Consider the following 19510-nt stretch of genomic DNA (forward strand, 5'->3'; position numbering starts at 1 on the left):
AACTAAAAGAAATCTAGCGGTTGGATAAAGCTTTCAGAATGACAGCAGAGTGATTCCATATCCCCTTAAAAGCCACATTCAGAGCTGAACCTTGCAGCCATCCACACAGACAGCAGGAATAATGCTCAACAAGAACTACGAGTTCATAACAGGAATTACCAGCAAAGGGAAAAACCGTATTCTTGAAAAAGAGACAAATTGCCAGAATGACCAAGCATTTATGTGCCTACAGAACTAAGAAACAGATATGAAAGTGCACTGTTCGGCTGCAATGAGCACAGGAGCAGCAACATTCATGCTTCTGAAGGAATTCACCAGGGTAAGGAGAATAGGAAGCACATCAATTTCTGTGCACACTGGTGCTGCTGATTGGGAACTCTGCCATCTCCTGCTGCAGCACAGCTGAACCAAACACAGCAGTACGCAGAGCCCAGGACCCTCGGTGAGCACCTCCATCACTGAGCCAGGCTGTGGGCTAATAGAGGTGCTGCAGGCTCACTTCATGCATTATTTCATACATTTCCATTCTCCAACGTTTCATGTATTCAATTTCCCAACTTATGAATGTTCATAACTAATCAAACCACTGATTGCAGGATTACTCAAGTTTCTGATCACACCTGACATGACCTTTTTCATAGAATCATAGAATCGTTTGAGTTGGAAGGGACCTTTAAAGGTCGTCTAGTCCCACTCCCTGCAATGAACAGGGACACCTAGAGCTCCATCGGGTGCTCAGAGCCCCATCCAGCCTGACCTTGGAGATCTGCAGGGATGGGGCATCCACTGCACTTCTGAGTACTCTCTGCCAGTGCCTCACTTCTCATAAAAACATCTTCTTTGTATCCACTCTAAATCTCCCCTTTTAGTTTGAAACCATTTCCTCTCATCTCATCACAACAGACCCTGCTGAAGAGTCTGTCCCTTTCTTTCCTACAGCCCCTTGAGATACTGACAGGCTGCTATAGGTCTCCTCTGAGCCATCTCCAGCTGCACAGCCCCAGCTCTCAGCCCTCAACGCCTCGCTGGGAGGTGCTGCAGTCCTGCGACCGTTTCTTTGGCCCTCCAACAGGTCTGTGTGTTTCCTGCACTTCTCCTTGTGCAACTGAACTGCAGCCTGCCCAGATGCTGCCTCAGGCCCTGATAAGCCCAAATAAGGCTCTTTATGAGATGATTAGATGCTATATTCGTGCAGTCTGTGGCATGCTTCATGCCTCCCCCCACAGGGACGCTGTCAGGCAAGCAGGAGGCCTCTCTACCCACAGAGCCCCCCGAGGTGCAGCACAGCCGCCTGCCCCACGGGATTTATACCCCTGAGCTACAGGGACCCCCCAGGCCCACATCAGACCACCCCGCTGTCGTCCCGCTCGTTCCCGCTGCCGGCTGCCGCCCGGGCTGCGGCCCGGGTCCGCCGCGCCGTTCCCGCGCTGTGCTGATGGGCGGGCAGGGCGCTCCGGCTCCTCTCTATGGTACGCGCCGCTCTATCCCCGTCCTCACGGCCTCAGACCGCCCGCATCCCCTTCCCGCTGCCCTCAGCCCGTTCAGCCCGTGCGGACTCTTCTCTCTCCACAGCCCCACGCAGGAGCTGTCGCCGCAGCCCCGCGGGAACACCCAGAACGTCCCCGGTCTCCACCCTCTCTATGGCCGCGAGGAGCCGCTCTGCTCCGCGGTCGCCCAGCGACGCGCCCTCTCTATGGTCCCTCGGGCGACATGTGGCGGCTGCTGCTGGGCCGCGGCGGCCTCGCGCGCTGCTTGCCGCCTCCCGCCCGCCCCGCGGCCGCCGCCGCCCCCGACAGAGACTCTGCCGACAGCCGCGGCTCCGCGCGGTGAGTGCGGCCCTCACTCGCTCGAGGCGGCGCGCCCTGCCCGTCCGTCGAGGCGCGAGGGCCGCCGTCACCGCCTTGTGTTTTGCAGGTGCTGCGATGCGCCCGGCTGTCGGCACGGCGGGCCCCGCCATGGCCGCGAGCGTGAGGGACGGCGGCAGCCGCTGCCCGGCCTGCTGCCGCGTTACTCCGTGCTGGACGCCGTCACCTGGGTGAGGAGCGGCCGGGTGGACGGGGGACGCCGTGCCCTGCGGGGAGCCGGGTCTAGGAGCGCTGTGGGCTGGAAACTCCTCTGACTTGTGTTGTCTCTATTTCAGGGAGCACTGGCCGCGCTCCTGCTGCAGCTGGTCAGGCAGATCTCGTGGCTGCGATCGCTGCCGGACGCCAGGAGGGAGCCCAGGCCTCCCTGGTTGCCCTCGCTGCCCGCACGGCACGCAGGTCAGCAGCGCTGGGTTGGGAGGACCCGGCTGTGGGCAGGATTTCTGCCTCCCGACAGCTCGTATCTCTCCTGTTGCTGTCAGAAGCTGACAGGCAGATTTCAAGCTCTCTGGAGGGATCAAGGGCTGGTATCTGCTCAGGGAATCTTACTCTTTCCTACCTGTTTGATGCAATCCTACGTTATATTCTGCTTTCCATTATATTTGTCCTCTGATCGGGGCCTTACACCGTGAGCAATCCTGCTCGGCTTTGTTGCCAGAGCATAGAAGGCAACTAGAATAGATAAGTTCTGCTTTGGCTCCTAGAGTGGAGGCAGCGTGGCTCATGGGAATTGACTTGTGCTCTGTTTCAGTGGTGCCTGACGCTTCAGCCGGCCTTCCCTGTGCCCAGCTGGGGCCCTGCTTCCTGCAGAAAGCAGAGGTTGCACCAGAGAATTCATCCTCAGGCCTCCCCTCGGGGCCAGGAGAGAGGCAGCTGTGGGCAGAAGAAGGTATGTGCAATGTGCTGCAGGGCAGGATGCCTGTAGCAGAAGGACTTCAGAGTTTTCCTAAGGCAAAGCTAGGACCCAAGAAGCATGTGGCCATTTCTTGAAACGTGGAGGAGGGAATGGAAAGACAGAACTCTGGAGTGATGAATCAGGAGTCCAGAGACAGGGAGAAAACAGCTCCTGAAGGCAGGGAGGAGCCCGTGGTATAACTGTGCAGCAGTATTGACTTTCCCAATGTTGGTCTGCCTTTGTGACCAGCATACAACATCCAGTTTCTGTTCTTTTATTGTGGATAGACATTTGCAATCAAGAGGGTTCAGGAGAATATTGCAGAGTGATCTGAGAGGCTCACTATACAAAATGATGCTAAGGGAATTATTTTCTTCCAGGAGTATGAAAATGAGTGCTTGTGCTGCAGACAGGGTGGTGAGAGGGGGTATTAAAGGAATTCTTATTAAAACAGGCTTTATAAAAACAAGAAAATATACTTTTAAAAAAGTAATGTCATCCAGGAAAATGTGCCTGGACATCTAACACGTTAAGTCATATCAAGGAAGGTCAGATTAAGCCTACAATACGTTTATTCACTAGACGCATAACTACTAATAGTAGCTTTGCAGGAACGTATGATTGTGGTGTAGATGAGACACATTAAATAAACAGCTCACAGATGTTAGATGATGTAACGTGTTGCAAGAAAGGTCAAGGGGGTTCCCCATTCACTGCTTGCTTCTGTGCTGATTTAAGCTACTGCCCATCACTGCTTATCAAAGCCATCTCCTGTCAGAGGTTACCATTCCCTTCAGTTGGCAAATGGAGCATTTTGTTTCCATGTTCCTAATTAGCTCCAGGAAAACAGCCAGGTTAATTTACCTAAACTGCCAATTAGACTGTTTAACCCATCTGCTTTTGCCTGAAGCGTATTAAGAAGCATTCAGATACACTGCCTTGCTGGCAGATGACTGGACATGGACCTCTGGGAGAGGTGGTGGGGAATAAGTGGAGACAGGTCTGTCTTCACTTGGCACAGTTGGCAGTGGATCTGTGTCTATATCTTAACAGTTTCCTACTGAGAGTCAATTGGGAGAGCTTTTAGGCAAACTGACAAATTGAACCGTGACAAGTCACTAAGGCCACATGCTCTTTGTTCAGATGTTCTCTGGAGGCTATGAAATCACTAAGTCTCTAATGATGGCATGTAATCCAGAGCTGAAATCTGCTGTACGACCAGACTGAACACTGACGAATTAAACACTAGCTTTTGAAAAGCAGGGTTGTTTGTGCCATGGAACTGCAAAAAAATGTAATTATAGGGTGATAGAAACTGTATTATAGAATAGAAATGTTAGGTACCTGGATGAGCGTACTGTATCAAAGGTCTGGAAGGGCTTAGGAAGTCATTTCTCTGACCAGCTTGCTCCATTACCTGAGTCTTAACAGAGAGCAGAGTTGGAGTTTGTAAATCTATTAGAGTTCTCTGGAGAAGTCAACAGGCATGTGGAGCAAGATTATCCAGCTTTTAGCTTTCTGAAAATCTTTCAACCAGGACCTAAGCCAAAGCTATCTGGAGGAATAAAGCTGTTGTGAGGGAAGACAGAGGGACTGCTCTTCGGCTAGAAATTCCTTAAAGCGTAAGAAATGGCTTTCATGATGGAAAACCATTACTGGTGGATTCCCCTAAGTGCTTTACAGAAACCTGTTCTGCTTAGCAGAGTCAGCAGTGATTTGGAAAAAGGTGATGCTTGAGGTGACAGGAGAAGCAAATGAATTACAAGATTATTCAGGACAGTCAAACCTAAAAGTCACAGCAAAAGATTGGCACAAGACCTAAGAGGGCGATCTCAAGGTAGGTTAAAGGACTGTGTGCAGGGAACTGTAACTGTAAATATACGTACGGAGTGAAGAGTCTCAAATTAATGATTGCCTTGAAACTGTGAAGTCAGTGCTCAACAGCAGCGAGGTAAATGAAATGTTATTTGTTGCAAAGGAAGGAGCTGAGGCCAAAACAGTATCATAGATCTGTGTAGGTGTAACATAGCTGCGCCTTGAACAATTCAGGAAGAGCACTCTGTCTTAAAAAACAGTAACCAAAATGGCATAGACAAGGATGAGAGAGAGCAAACCGTAAAGAAAGACCGACTCTTTTGCTTTAAAGTAGTGACAAAGGGTGGTAGGCAGCAGAAACGTGCTACTCTGAGACTGCTAAAAGCAGCTCCTCTGTTTTCTTGAGTGGCAAAGACCTTTGTGATGTATGCAAACATCCCAGCTGCGCAGATAACCGTCCCAGTTCCAGTATAACACAGTAGGATAGAATCTATTATTTAAAAAAAAAGAAAAAACAACCCAAAAAGTGTGTTTAAAAAGAAAACTTGAGGAAATCTGTTCAAAAGTTGCTTAACATATAATTCCAGGTATTACTGTCAGCAAGTTTTCAGGTGCATGATCACATCCTATTTTTTCATCCAGTTTTTGTCTCGCTCAGAGCTTTTCTTTCTGAAAGTTAAAGGCGTGTAGTGCAGAAGCAGGTGATTACAGCCATTCTCAGTGGTACAGCAGCTGAATGTTGCCTTGGGGAGTTGTTTTTTACCCCTGACGGGACTGTAAAATTTGTTATTTCAATTCTGAGATTACAGGCATTTCCAAAGTGTGTTTTCATTTCAAAGCACAATGAAACCAATTGGAAACACTCAAATTTTCCATGAGGCAGCAATCCTGGATTGTGGCCAGCTCTTGTTGTGAATTAATTCCTGTGAAGTGTTTGGATGTTTCGTTGTGAGCAATCTAGACTATCTATGAGAAGGTTAATAAATCTGCATTTGGAGTTAGCTTCGAGTAACATTTGGTAAGTGCAGGATGAACAGTGGGGAAACACAAAATATTTATTAGCTGTAAGATCTCATGGGAAAAAAAAAGGGTGCATAGTCATGTTACATCATAACACAGATTTAAGGGGGTAGAAATATCGTTGCACAGAAAATTCTAATCTCAATTTGCTGAAGCAGAACAAGATTCCGTGCTGCTTGGGGGTGCCTTTATTTCTGCACACACGACTGAAGGAACCTAAGCAACGTGTTAGATTGTGTGCCTGGTTTTGAGAGGGCTGCTGTGAGACAAGTTCTAAGAGTAATGATTTCCATGAGGAGTTTTGATTTGTGGCTTGCCCAGCTTCAAATGAGACTTCCAAGAGAATTAATTGATTTAATCCATCAGGAGATAGGACTGAGTGTCAGGATTGGCTGGTCCCTCTGTTTTCTTCCAAATGATCTTCTGATCTCTGGGAGTGGTAACTCTAGTCTGGGAAGATTGCTGGGATTAGATTTGAGGAGAGATTTCCATTTGTGGGGAGGTGTAGGATATATGGGATGCTTCTACATTCTGATAGTTTCCTGAGCACATGAAAGGATTAATGTTTTTTAAATGAATGGTTTGGACATTTTTTTAATACAGACAATTTATTTATTTTTTCACAAGACTTACTGTTGTTAGAAAAAAAACAAAACACCAAACTACGTCATGAGGGAGATACTGACAGAAGATAGAGAGTTGCAGTGAGGAAGATCAGATCATTTTATGTCTGATCTGAAAATAAATGTAAAGTACAACTAATAAATTTGCAGACTATATTACTTCTGGTGGAATGGTAAATTGAACTTGTGTTTGCCATAGTGATCTTGCTCGTTGTGTGAGTGAGACTTGTTTAGATAAAATACATTCTAATACTGCCAGAGGGGAATTGTTTATCCAGGAATAATGAGGCTGCAGCTGGAAGGCAGGTCACAGCTTCATGCCCTATAGTTTGGTACAGGCACTAAAGAAGTGATCTTGCCTGTCCCATGCTCACTTCTGCCCCTGTTGCCAGCACAGGCTTTTGCAGAGCCGTATGGTGATGGCAGTCAAGGCACTGAGGCTCCAAAAGGGCTGACTTCTCACTCTTTTTAGCTCCCTGCTCTGCAGCCGTGCAGCTTGAGAAGGTGAGGAGGAGATGTGGGGAGGACACAGCCACTTCTGCTGGCAGCACCAGCTTAGAGTGATCCCAGCTTCACCACCTGGCGTCAGGTGCCCAGTGGGACATAGCTGCTTATGGTGATTCAGGTTAAAAAATAATTGGCCTCAGTCAAACCTCGCTGTTCGTCCTTCTTGCTGGAGGTCACCGTACTCTTGGAGCAGCTGGCATAAATGCTTGTGTAATCACTTCCAGCACGGTGCTGTCGAGAGCAAAGTGCCTGAGCTTTTGTTGTAGATGCTTTCATTAGATGATTCTGATTGAACTCAGACAGATCGTGGCTAAACAGGTGGCTGTGCCACCAGCCCTGTGAGGGCGGTGATGAGTAGGGGGGGTGATAACATGAGCCTGCAAACAGCACAGCCAGAGCAGCGTGTCTGAGCATCCCCTTGCGGAAGCAGGACTGTATACTGCAAGGAAAATTACCTGGAAAAGGAGCTGGGGTAGGCAGGCGCCTAGGCATAAGATCTCAGTGTGATGCTGTGGCCAGCAGGAACAGAAATATGATTCTGACACATGCAAAGTAGGCAGTTATGAATTTGAATAAGGAGGCAATTTTATCCTTTCCGTGACACTGGTGAGGGTGTCCTCACTTCAATAACAATGTTGAAATTTCAGGAATAGTGGCAAAAAAAAAAAGTCATAAAATTAATCAACTCAGGCAGAAAAGTACTTCAGTTGAAAGATGTGAACAGCTCAGTCTGTTTAGAATCACAGAAAAGAATCAAGAGGGGTTGATTAGTTGTAACAGGACTTTGAAAAAGAGAATGGGCTTTTTAGTGAAGAGACAAAAGCCTACGAGAGCGGGTGACGGAGAGCAGAAACCAGATGTATTTTAATTTGAAATGAAGCACAGATTTTTAAAGCCATGATTATGAGTTGCTGGAACAAACTTTCAAAAGAAATGGGAGACTGTCTGTCTTTTTGTACCAGCGGGTCAAGATTGGGCCCTTTCTGGAGGAGGTGCATTGGCTGAATCCAGGGCTGCATTCACATGGTGCTTAGCTAATTGTGATACCAAGGTCAGATCAGTCACAGTTCCTTCTGTTGTCAGTGTCCCTAACTGGGCACACCATCAGTAGTCTAGGAAAGAATTGAAGAGCAGAGAAAGGTATCAGAAGGAAGACGTGAATATACAGCCTTGCTTAACCCTGTTTTTTGTCCCTCTTTTAATGTAGGGGAGTTCCCAGTCCCTCAGTGCTCCAGCCTGAGGCCAGTTCCACACAGTACAAAGGTAAGCTTTCATTTTTTCGTGAGCTCCGTCTGTGCCTGAGGCCCCTTTGCTACAGAAAGGCATCTCAGTGCAACCCCAAGCAGAGCCTGAGCAATCCACTCACACGCAAGACTGCTTTCTGCACTGCATAGCTGGAGGCCGGGAGAATGAAAGATGTGATGTGCTGCCCTTTGGCCAGAGCAGAGTTCCAAGAGCCACAAACTGATGTCCTTTGGAGTGTCTGTGTAACAGCAGTGCTAGTAAAGAAGCACTGGAAGAAAATGTGCCAAAAAAACCCCACCAAGTAGCACCAGTGTGGTATATCTGCATTTTGATGCTATCGTTCACTAGGTGTCTGTGTACTGTTGCTATTTTGGTTTTCTCCAAGCAAGTCCGTGACTGGAGAAGGTGGTGTCACCCCTCCCAAAGCTGCAAATCAAGACTGAGACTTGTTTGTTAGAGAGAGGAAGAGAGAGACTTTGTGCTTGAAGAGGGTATATCAGGTTGAGTCAAGAGGTTGTAAATCATATTATTGTTTTTGTTGTGATTAAGCCTGTTAATTCCTTGCAATCCAGAGCTCCCCATTTTAAAAGTCAGTCAGCTTAGCAATTACTCAAGGACACTCTGAACAGAATGGAAATATATTCAGCAGTTAACAAAGTGAGATCCTCACTGACGTGAATGTGACCTCCTCTAGCAGAAAGGTTTTCACTTGGTCTGCCCAGGGAGGTGAGGAATGAGCTCCCCATCCATCTGCAGGGCCGTGTGCAGTGGGGCAGGTCTCAGGAGGCTCTCTGGAGAGCAGATGAGTCGGCCTGTGTCTTGTCCTCCTGTGAGCAGCTCAAAGTGCTGGGTGAGCTGTAAAGCTCTCTGGTGGCAAGGGGCATTTTTGCAGCGTGACTCCCTATGCAGAGGCATCTCAGCTTATGTGCAGTGTGTGCTGCCGCCGCTCGATGGCACTAAATTTGTACTCAAGCTTGGAGATGAAAGCTGCAGGCCAGGCTAATCCTCCCACCTCCCAGAGCTCCAGTGAAGTTAAAAATACTGTTCATTACTGAGGAAGAAAATACATTGTTTCTTCAGAGTTTTATTAGGGAGACTGCAGTGTTCTGTAAGCTGTCAGTGTGGGCTCAGCTTGAATTGTGTAAAGGATATACAGGTGTGTCAGTGTGTGTTTGACAGAGAGAAATGCCACTTGTGCATTGATCTTGGAGGGCAAATGAGGGCCAATCTTACTTTTGAAGAGGAAAACGTGTGGTATGTTAAATTCTGATATGTTCTAATGATATCTGAGTGAGTACACCAGGCTCCCTGCTCAGAGGTGAGCAATGTCTGTGTAAAACAGGGAGATTTTTATGTGGACACGTGACACCAGATTACATCACCCTCTTGATTTACTACAGGACAGCACAAATATCAGATTGCTCCATTTCCAAGAAGAATCTCTTGTAGGGTTTGTATGTTTTTGCTGTCTTATAACTTTCTTCTTTGACTCTGCAGGAAAACCCAGCTCAGCGAGAGCATTTGGAGGAAGCTGCTTTTCAGTTGCAGCAGATTTTCCGGGTTGATATATCCATTGCATTCAATATCCTTGGTAATGTGGACTTAGGTTTGTTTTGTCCTTAAACCACACGTTCCTCTTTTTGGAGGGCCTCCAAATGGTTGCAGGCCTTATGTGAAGGCAGAGATGGCATATACCCAAACTGAAGCCTTCTTTCAGCAATTTCTACTATACTTTCAGAGATTTATTGCCCTTTGTCTCATCCTGCCACCTGATTTATGTCAGCATTTTTAAATCCAGGCTTGGTTGAAATCTGCACTGTTGTCCTGACATCTGTATTTGGAAATTAAGTCATCTCTGTCCTTTTTGCAACATGAGCTGTCCTATCTTCATAGCTCTTTTTTCATTGTCTGAGATCTCAGTCTTCCTGGCAAGCTGAAAAAGCAATTGCGGAACTGCAACTCTAAGAAGAGCTGAAGGAAGATGTAGTGATCTAAGAAAAAACTCCCTGCCCTACATACACCACTAGTTGCAGCACTAGAAAAGTAAACTGCTTCTCCATTAACCATATGCTGTGCTAGTACACGGTCCTTCTTTGCAATGAGATCAGAATAGTTCCTAAAATACTGTGTTGCTGTTTTCCCTGTGGAAACTTTGATTATGTGGGATGGGGGCTGGTGAGCCTGCTAGGAGTGGGCCGAACCATTTGGCATGGGGCAAGGATGGTCAGTAGCTCTGGGGAGTGTCTGCTGCATTTGAGGCTGCATTCTGCTCTTTTCCCCTACTTTCACACCATTTTCTTCCCAGGGATTGAAAGTATGAGAGAAGGCCATTACCAGACAGGCTATGCCTGCTTCAAACTGGCAGCAGATCGAGGCTACAGCAAAGCCCAGTTCAATGTGGGTCTATGTTATGAGCATGGCAGAGGCACGGGAAAAGACTTGGAAAAGGTATCCAATGCTTGTACAGTCACGTATGTGTGTGGCACGCACTATGGAAGCAGTCTTCATTGGGTGTGCAGTCACTTTTCTCCCTTTGAATGGGCGTGACAGTCTCTGAAGTCTGACTGGAAAATGCTGGAAGTAATATAAGTTGCAGGTTGCAGTGCTGGCTTCAGTATCGTAGATCCCCTCGGAGATGTGCTCCTGAAATCCCCTTTCTCATAGCTGCTGAGGTCTTGTTGCAGGTACACAGGCTGTGCCACTAGCAGCTGCAAGGGTACCCAGGAGAAACCTGTCATGTTGCTGTATTTAAAACACCACTACACATCTGAGCATTTCTTTACATCATGAGCCTTCCAGTTTGGCTACCTTAACTACAGCCTGCCACCTAGTGAGTGCAGCCATAGTCAGCATCCTCCTGTATCCGAAAAGATCTGCAAAGGCTGCTTGTTTTGAGTAATCGTGCAGATCCCCACTGGCATGAAGTAAGCTTTGGTATTGATGGCCCAGTGCCATATCCTTCAAAACTCGGACTTTTGACTAGAGAAGGCAGAGGTGGTTAGAGGGCTCTTGAGCAGTGATAGTCCACTGCAGAAGAAAAATGTGGGAGGGTTGCCAGGGTAAGCATGTGCAGCTTCTGATAGGTCTGGACAGAGAGGTTAAGCTTGTCCTGGCCAGAGGGGAGTCACATCGTGTTTGAGGGCATGTATTACCTGACTGACACAAGCATGTTTCTCTGTTTGCAGGCAGCTTTTTATTACTACCGTGCAGCCAGCAGCTGTCACCCCATGGCACAGTACCGCTATGCTAGGTGCCTCTTGTGCCGCAGTCCTGAAAATGAATGGCACAGGCTTCAGAAAGCAGTGACATTCCTGGAGCAAGCAGCAGAGGCTGGACTTATAGAGGTTGGTGTCCACCACGTGAGAGTGATTATAAAAGCTGAACGTTTTCATAGGAAAGAGAGAAGTTTTTTTAGGAATAAAAGCAAAATTCTTCCCAAGTACTCCTACTATTGCCCATGTATGGGGACAGCCCTGCCTGCATATGCAAGGCATATATAGGTGCCCATTCTGTCAACAGTGCTGGTTGTCTGTTTTGCTGTTGGGCTTTTTGTTGTGGTTCTCACAAACCCCCTTAAGAGGACATTTTCTGTGTGCTTATGGGACTTGTGCTTGTTGGTAATTTCTGGTCCCATCATGCGTCTGAGATAGATACTTGCTTCTTAGCTTTCTTGGTTGAAGAGAGGATGCAGCCGTAACTGATACCAACTATAAAGGCTCTTTTTTACTTTACAAAAGAAGGCAGAGCTTGATGCACCAATTCTTAGAGGCCTGGTAAGTTGCCCATTCTCTAGTGCCAGGTGGCAGCCTTTTATGTTCCATGCCTGGAGAACGTGCAGCGTGGATGCATCAGCTGTCAATGAACACAGGCTGCTGCATCCAAAAGATAGGGGTCTTCATGAAAGTAGATTTCAGGTTCCTAGAATGCAAAGGGTATCCTCAGTTACCACAGATCTCCACAACATCTGTATTTGGATCAAACGTCATGTTTTGGCATACTTTTTACATCACTAAAAGCCGTTCTCACCTTGAGGATTAAGGGCAGTTCAAACTCTGGTAGAATAATCTCTCCAGATCTTTCTCTTGCCTGCAGCCATAGTAGAGATAGCTTTCGAAAATATATTTTGTTCCTAGAAAGAAAGAAACAAGAAAGTGCAAGGATCCCATTTGCCCCGTTTAGACTAGTCTATCATCCTGCTCTACAAGCATGAGTCTGACTGCAAAACTTTAGGATATGTATGACTCAGGTGCCTGCTTCTGAATTACGTCAGCTCTGAAGCTGGAGCCAAACATGCGTGTAATTGTTCTTTCCAATGCCTAGGTTAGACCAGCAGCTCAGGAAAACTGACCCTACAGTTGAAAAACTGTATTTCATTGCCCCTCAGTTGCAAGAGTACAGGTTGCTTTGGTGGAGGAACTTCTGTGAGATGCTTTGAGTAGGAACAGATCCTCATACAGTGTCTCTGACTTTTCAGGATGATTCATCCTCATAGATCTGTGTACCCTGTCCTCCTTTCCCACTCTTTAGGGGATACATTTAGGCATGTGGCATCTTGTGTTATGAATGCAAGCCATTCTGGCAGTGACTGTATCTCATGTAGCACGCTGTTCCAGGAAGTACATCTGCTATGTCTAACGGACAGCTCACAAGTAGGAGCCGTTCTCTGGCTCTGACTTCCACAGTACAGTTTGAAACAAGATTCTGGGTCTCATACTGTTAGTGTGGTGGTGTTTCTGTGTGTGTAGTGAAGTTTTGTAGATCAGATGGGATTTTTCATGTTTATAATGACAGACTGAGTTTCTTAGGACAGCCTTCATTCTCCTAGCAAGCTCTGCTGCAGTCACGATACTGTGCACGTGAGTCTCACAGGTGTCCCTGATGAGTTGCCAGAGATTATGCTCTGCTCCAGCAGCAGAGCTTTTACTGCCATTTGGACAACTTGCAAAAACAGGAGTAATTAAGGTGGAAAATCCTGGCTGATTTGTATCATGTGGTTTTGCTGCAGGCACAGGCTTATCTCGGAGTGTTCTACATGAGGGGGCTACAACCTAAGGAAAAGAGAGGTCTCAAGTACCTAATGCTGGCAGCAAAGAATGGTGTAAGTAATCCCTGTGTAAGCTGCGGTTGTTCTGACTTTGGGATTGTTGCAAGTTACAGGTGGCAGATTTCAGGGCTTCTTGAGGTGGGAGTGACTGCCAGGACCTCACTGTGCTGCCCGAAAGGTCAGAGTGGAAAACTGGCACACCCTGGGGAGGAAGCAGGCCCTGGGATGCACACCCTACAAAACATGAGCACAGAAAATGCCGTACTAGACAGGAGCAGTTCTTACAGAACCGGTGCTTATGCAGTTTCCAACAAATACTCCCCTTGCATAATTTTAAAGCTTTCCTGTTATGGAGCCTTTACACCCTTCCAGTCAAAATCTTTCAACACTGTATCACTGGGAGAATTTTGTGTGTCTATCTTGAATCTGTTCTTCAAAATAAGCCCATTATTTCTTGCTTCCTACAGAGAGGATGAAGAAACTATTTCTATTCCCTTACAGGGACCTTTTCTGTACTTAAATACTTAAATCCCCGTTCAGCCTTCTCCTGTTGTTTCAGTTTCTCCTCACACATCATGTTGTCTGCATCATCTTTCTCTCTGTTGAATTTTCTCCAAGTGACCCATGCTTTTTTGTGTGGGTTTTCTTTGTTGTTGTTTAGTTTTTTGTTTGGTTTGGTTTTTTGAAGGACGATGCCTGACACAATGCTGCTCCTGTGGTCTTACCCACACTTGGAGAAGTATAACATCTCATGTCTTACAGCATAGTTTCTGCTTTCTTTACAGCACTGTGACATTGTTCACTCATTCTCAGATTGCAGTGTATTATAAGGAGCTAGGTTTTTTGGGTTTTTTTTCTGAAGAACTCTTTCATTTTAACTTGAGTTCCTACAACTTCTTTGTTGGAAAAAAATGAATAACTTCCCTCTTCTGGCAAGCACTTCTGATTCTGTCAGCCTTCAGTATGTCCTCTGTGAGTCATTTCTTTTGCAGGCTGCAGAGCACTAGTTTATTTTGTCTCTCCATGTAGTTAAACTGCAGTATTTGTTTTGTCAGTCTTCTCTGTATTTTTCTAATTTTCATCCATCTTAAAATACGTGGACTAAAACTGGACTTGGGATGAAGGCATGCCATGGTTATGGCATAATGAGATCCTCTGCTTAGTTCTGTATTCCTTTCTAATAGTTCCTGATGCTGTTTTCCCTTTTGCTTGCCAGTGATTGGTGACTTGATGGATTCAGGTAGATATCACAGGGATTCCCAAATTTCCTTTGCTTTTGTCAGCAGTTTCATCTGTGATTGCGTTGCCCACTCATAGTGTTGTGAGGTCTTCATTAATTAATTCTTTACAGTAAGTTTGATGATTCTTAATGACATTACATCTCTTGCAGACTTTATGACTACAGTTTTCACCCACTTTTAAGGATGCAGATATTAGACCAGTGGTGAGACTAGACCAGGATAGCCCCAAATGCTCAGACATCGCGTTCTTGATGGCTGTGTTTAATTCCAGCTCTGCTAGAGATCTCCTGTAAGCTTCATAGATGATTTCTTCCTTCCAGCCTGATGCCAGATGCGTATGGCTGCACGAAATACCAATGAATCATCTCATTAAACAGTTGATTGTCCTTTGCTGGATGCACACAGTAAACCCCTGAAAGCAGAAAATCCAAGAGGTAACTGCTGGTCCCAGCAGTACTCCTTAGCAGGTCAGAGTTTAGGTCACAGCCAAGACAGTTCTCAGAAGCCAGTCATGTTTCCCCAGCTCTGCTTCCCAGTGGATGTTGGCCACAGACGTACCACAGCCTTGTCTTTGATGACAGGCATATGTGCAAGATCCCTGGGATGTAACCCCATGTGTTCAGCTGGAAAAATTCCTCCATGAGTATGTTCAATTACCCTTGGCACCCTGGAGTGTTTCAGTTCAGTAGAACTTATGTTTAGTTGGCTAAAAGACTATTGGTTATGAGTAGAGGAGAAATGGCACTGTTTAACTACAACTTAAGAAGGAGAAAACAAACACAAAAATTCAGGGATTTGATATTTTTCAGGTTTTTGCTGTGCAGAAGCCACAGGGGTAACTCTGACAAGCATTCTTCCAAACACTGCAACACTTCAGAGAACTGTGTTTCACTTTGGTTACCAAAGTAACCATTTTATCTATTTTATTCTCCCTAATTTTATGGGAACAAGCGCAGAATATAAGAAATGTGTTAAAGAGTGTTCGTAAAGAACTGAGTCAGATTTCAAAGTGTATTACAGTCACACATGCCATGCTAATTTGGAGATCTGCTCTCCTGCTGGTGGTCTTTGAGGTGTTCATCACGTAAGGAACCACTAGTGGAATATTTCATCCTTATCTAACTTTGTATCTTGTCATATCTGAGCAGTCAAGCCTTCAACATGCTTACCTCATCTCTAAAGAAGTTTATTGCTGTCATAAACCGAGACTCGAAACATTTTGCAGGGCGCCCACTCGTTGAGTTCTTTGCTTTCCTCCACCAGCTAGATCCCAGACAGCAACACTTGCAATATGTTCCTTTCTTATGGCTTTATTAAAACTTGCAAACTTGCCACTTACTTTTTTTTTCCCCCAAAGCCTTATTTAGATCACTTTTCTGGCAGTTACACTATTCAAGGAGCATTGCTGGCTTTTTCTTTGGAAAAGGTCTGCATGACCACTTGCCTGTGTGTGTTTTTCAATGTCTTCAGGACTGTCATCTTTCTTTTTTGCTGTGAGACCGTGTTCCCAGCATTAGATGAGAAACATAAAGTGCACAGCTGACATGCAAACATATTCATGAGTTTGGATTTGCTGACCCATCTGCAGTTTCTGGTTCATTCTCAGCAGTTGTGTGTGCCTGAGTAGTTCATGCTTTTTCTGTTACACTTACTTGCTTGACTTCCTTTCTGCTGCCTGAGATTTCTTCTGGAATATAATGAGGTGAGGCTGAGCATGCTAGTGGTGCACTGTTGTGTTGCAGGCCTGATGGACTGCAGGGTTGCCAAGGGGAATCTTCCAGCCTTGGTAACAAGACCTCTGGCATTTGTTATGTTTTTACAAGACATCTGTGTGAACTGTGGTACGGTATTCCACAGGGTGTGTTCACAGTTTGGGTGTGAGCAGGATGTGGGTGCAGTGAGGCCTCTTAGCTCTGACCCCCAAGGCAGTCTGGATGCTCTGGGGAGACAGCTGCTCTTTTGTTCCTGTGACACAGACCTGGACATTGAAGGGCAATTAATGGCTCTAATTAGAAAGGGATAGGGAGGAGTGGAGTCAGAGGTATCTGGTGGGGATTTCTGCTTGACGATGTGCTTGTCAAAGGAAGGGACAAAATTACCAAAGATACAGTTTGAGGAACCAAAGATAGAGGAATAAACTTCAAAGTTGGTGCTAAGGACTGTCTGTTCTCCTTTTGTGTGCTGTCGTCACTTCTCCATCGTGTGGGGCTGATTACTGTGCTGTCTCCTGTGGCTAGGATGCCCAAAGCAGATACCATGTGGGCGTTTGCTATGAGAAGGGCCTTGGGGTGCAGCAGAACCTGGCAGAAGCGATGAGACACTATCGACAGTCAGCTGCTGCAGGGAACAGAAACGCTCAGGAGAGGCTGCGAGTGATAGAAGAGGAGATGGAAGGTACAATGGGCCGTGGGTGAAGAGGGTCTGTGGGACTGCATTGTGACACGGGCCTGTATTGCCAGAGGAAGGGTGGCACAGTACCATGGCAAAAGGAATCCTTTTTATTGAAGGCAAGGGAGCACTTTTCTTTCTCAGTTGTTTTTACTTCTTAGCAGCTATTTCCAGTCAAGTGGAAAAGCTGTTCCCATAGTCTGATGCATCACAAAGATCTCGTTTTAATGTACTTTCAGATGTGCAAAGAAAGCACCCGTTCCCTTTCGGAATGAGAGCCTCTTCCTCCAGTCCATGCTTCTGGGCCACCGAGCGCATGCCTGCAGGTCTCCATTCCTTCCAGCCAAGACAACCTGCCCTCACCCTGCCCCACTCCTGGAGTGCAGACAGGCTCCACATGATGACACTTGGCAGCACAGAATGGAGCCATGCCCTAGGAAACAGGGCGAGTCTGCTGGAGCTGCAAGGTTTGGAGCCCCACCACTGTGGTTACTAGAGCAGCTGGTAAGTGGAGCAGGCAAGCAAAAGGGAAGGTGGGCCTTCTTGTTGTGTGGGACTGGAAGCAGGGTAGTAATGAGCGGTAAGAGGAGATTCCTTTTCCATTAAAAGGAAGCTATTTTAGAATAGAGTGGTTTTCAAATTAAAGCTTGTGATATTTCCTATGCCACCGTGTAGCTTAGCTCTCTCCCTGCCAACGCAAGGCCCTTTCTTATGCTCCTTCACTTCCATGTGAAGCTAATCTCCCACCTTGCTAGGGTGGGTAGAGTTTGGGGCTATAATTTCAGTAGCTATGTACATCTTTCACATGGTTTCAGAGCCATGCTTGCAAGGCACCATATGGCAATGCTGGCAAATAACTGGGTGAGTCTGGCCTGCAGTCCCTGAGGCAATTTGATCTTACCTCAAGGTGGATTTCCAGTACAGTCTGGGCTTCTCTCTACACAGACACTGCAGCAGTTCAGTCTGCTTTAAGACCTTGTCCAAAGCAATGCAAGCAAGAGAGTTTTCTGGTTATTAGTGCCCAGGTTTCTGTGGGATGCAGTTGACGAATCCACACGTGCTGGTGGGAGTAATGCTGTCTTCAGCCATTCTGTGCCTTTGTCGGTGCCCTTCAGTCCCCAGTTATTATTCCTTCAGCTCTGGCAGTGAGTTGCTCTCTTGGGGGCACCCCTTTGAGTCACAGTAAGCAAGGTTTGCTTCAAAATTTATATTGTACGTGTGTGCTAAGCACGTCATCTCATTTCCACCAAAGTGGCTAAGGGACATTCCCAGCAGGCAGTAGCCAACGTCAGGCAGGCAGAGGCAAGCAGCTGGTATGATAATTTCTTCCATTGGGGCAGCTGACTCCGGAAAAAGGCATTTGTCCACACAAGTTTAAGCTGATTCAAGGGCATCTGTACAAACTGTCCAGCTTCCTGTAGCTATCTGTGCTGCTCTGCTGCTTTGTGTAGATCAGGCTCTGAAAACAAAGGCGACAGCCCCATCCTGAACTTGCTGTGGTCTCCATTCAGCAAGGGAGGGGCACAGCAACAGCTCAGTGCATCCGATAGCTCAGATTGTTCTTCTAGTCTGGTCTTTCTGCCCAGACCAAACTTTCTTGGACCGTTTCCTTTATCAAGCAGGATATAATTAGCAGGAAATTCCTCGGGTGTATTTCCTATTCTGCAGTAATCCACTGTGTGCTTACGCAGTGATCAGGATAGGACAGGAGTGAGGGATGGGGGGAGCTGGAAGCAATTTGCAGGAAACTGAACTAAGGGGAATTTGTCTCCCTTTTAACCTGCTTGCTGTAATGTATTTCTGTGTAAAGACTGTCCTTTGACAGGCACGTCGAAGTAGTGTACCAGAAGAAGATGTGAGGCTCTGCCATGTGTTTGTCCTCTGTGCATCCCCAAGATGCAGAGGAGTCCTGTCAGGCTGCAACTCCTTGCTGTCGCAGACATGCCACCCTCATAGTTTGCACAGCTGCATCTCAGAATTTGACTCACTGTCATTGTTTTGGTGCAAGAGCCTGTTTTGTTTGTGAAACAAAACAGCAAGACATTTGTATCAGCAGGATGAGCATGCTAGGGTAAACTCATCAGTGTCATTTATTGACAGAGATAGGGTCATCTGTGAAACACTTTGGAGATTCCGACTACAACAGTGGGTACCTGGGGTATTAAGAAGGCCACTTGGGGAAATCTTAATGTGTTGCTCTTGCTATTTGGTCCCAAGAGCGACAGGGAGAAAAAAAAAGGTTTCGTTTAGTTTCCTTTAAAATTATGTGTCTGATTCTGTGCTGCTGTGGCTTGTGTATGTGCATGCTAAAAACAGGGCACAGCATCCTCCAGGTGCATGGAAAGGGAGCGTGGGTAGGATGCTTTTGAAAAGCTCGTATCTGTTGGGTGGCACTGCCCATTCTTATTCAACTTAGCAATAAAAATGAAGGCTAAAAATACCCCCTGAAACACCTGATGCAGCAGCTTCAGTGCCAGCAAATTGCTTTTGGAGAAACCTTTGTTGTGTGAAGTGTGGAACCTGTGGAGAACTCAGTGCAGTGCTTCTAATGTAAAGGTTGTGTGGCAAAGGAAGCAGTGTGTGCAGAGCACTGCCGGCCCTGTGCTGTGATGGGGGGTAGGCTGGCAGTCTCTTCTCAACATATCTTTTGTAGTCACTCAGGAAGCAACTGCACTGTGTGTTCTTAGCAGTGGGAGTGAGGGCTTTCCTTTATTCCCATAGCATGATTCTACACAGCATTGCTTTGCTAGAGTGACACATGTTTGTTCTGTGCTTTGTGTCTTAGTTGGAAAGCAAAAACAATGGTACAGAGAAAGGAGTCCTGCGTGTGTGCGATCCAGCAGTGCTTACCTGTGGTCTCCATTCTCCCA

At 46.5% G+C, this 19510-nt stretch overlaps 1 protein-coding gene across 1 annotated transcript; it reads left to right on the forward strand.

Annotated features, from left to right (window-relative positions):
- Positions 1-1710: 1710 nt before the first annotated feature.
- Positions 1711-17136, forward strand: DELE1 (DAP3 binding cell death enhancer 1; the record flags this gene model as incomplete). The annotated part of the gene is made up of 11 exons (XM_079542374.1): positions 1711-1826; positions 1915-2035; positions 2141-2261; positions 2614-2751; positions 7930-7985; positions 9465-9558; positions 10273-10415; positions 11153-11311; positions 12973-13065; positions 16490-16646; positions 16880-17136. 11 exons carry the CDS (start codon positions 1711-1713, stop codon positions 17134-17136), a joined length of 1455 nt encoding a protein of 484 aa, XP_079398500.1.
- Positions 17137-19510: the final 2374 nt, after the last annotated feature.

The sequence above is a fragment of the Tetrao urogallus genome (genome assembly GCF_951394365.1).
Source record: "Tetrao urogallus genome assembly, chromosome: 14".
Taxonomy (NCBI): Eukaryota; Metazoa; Chordata; class Aves; order Galliformes; family Phasianidae; genus Tetrao; species Tetrao urogallus.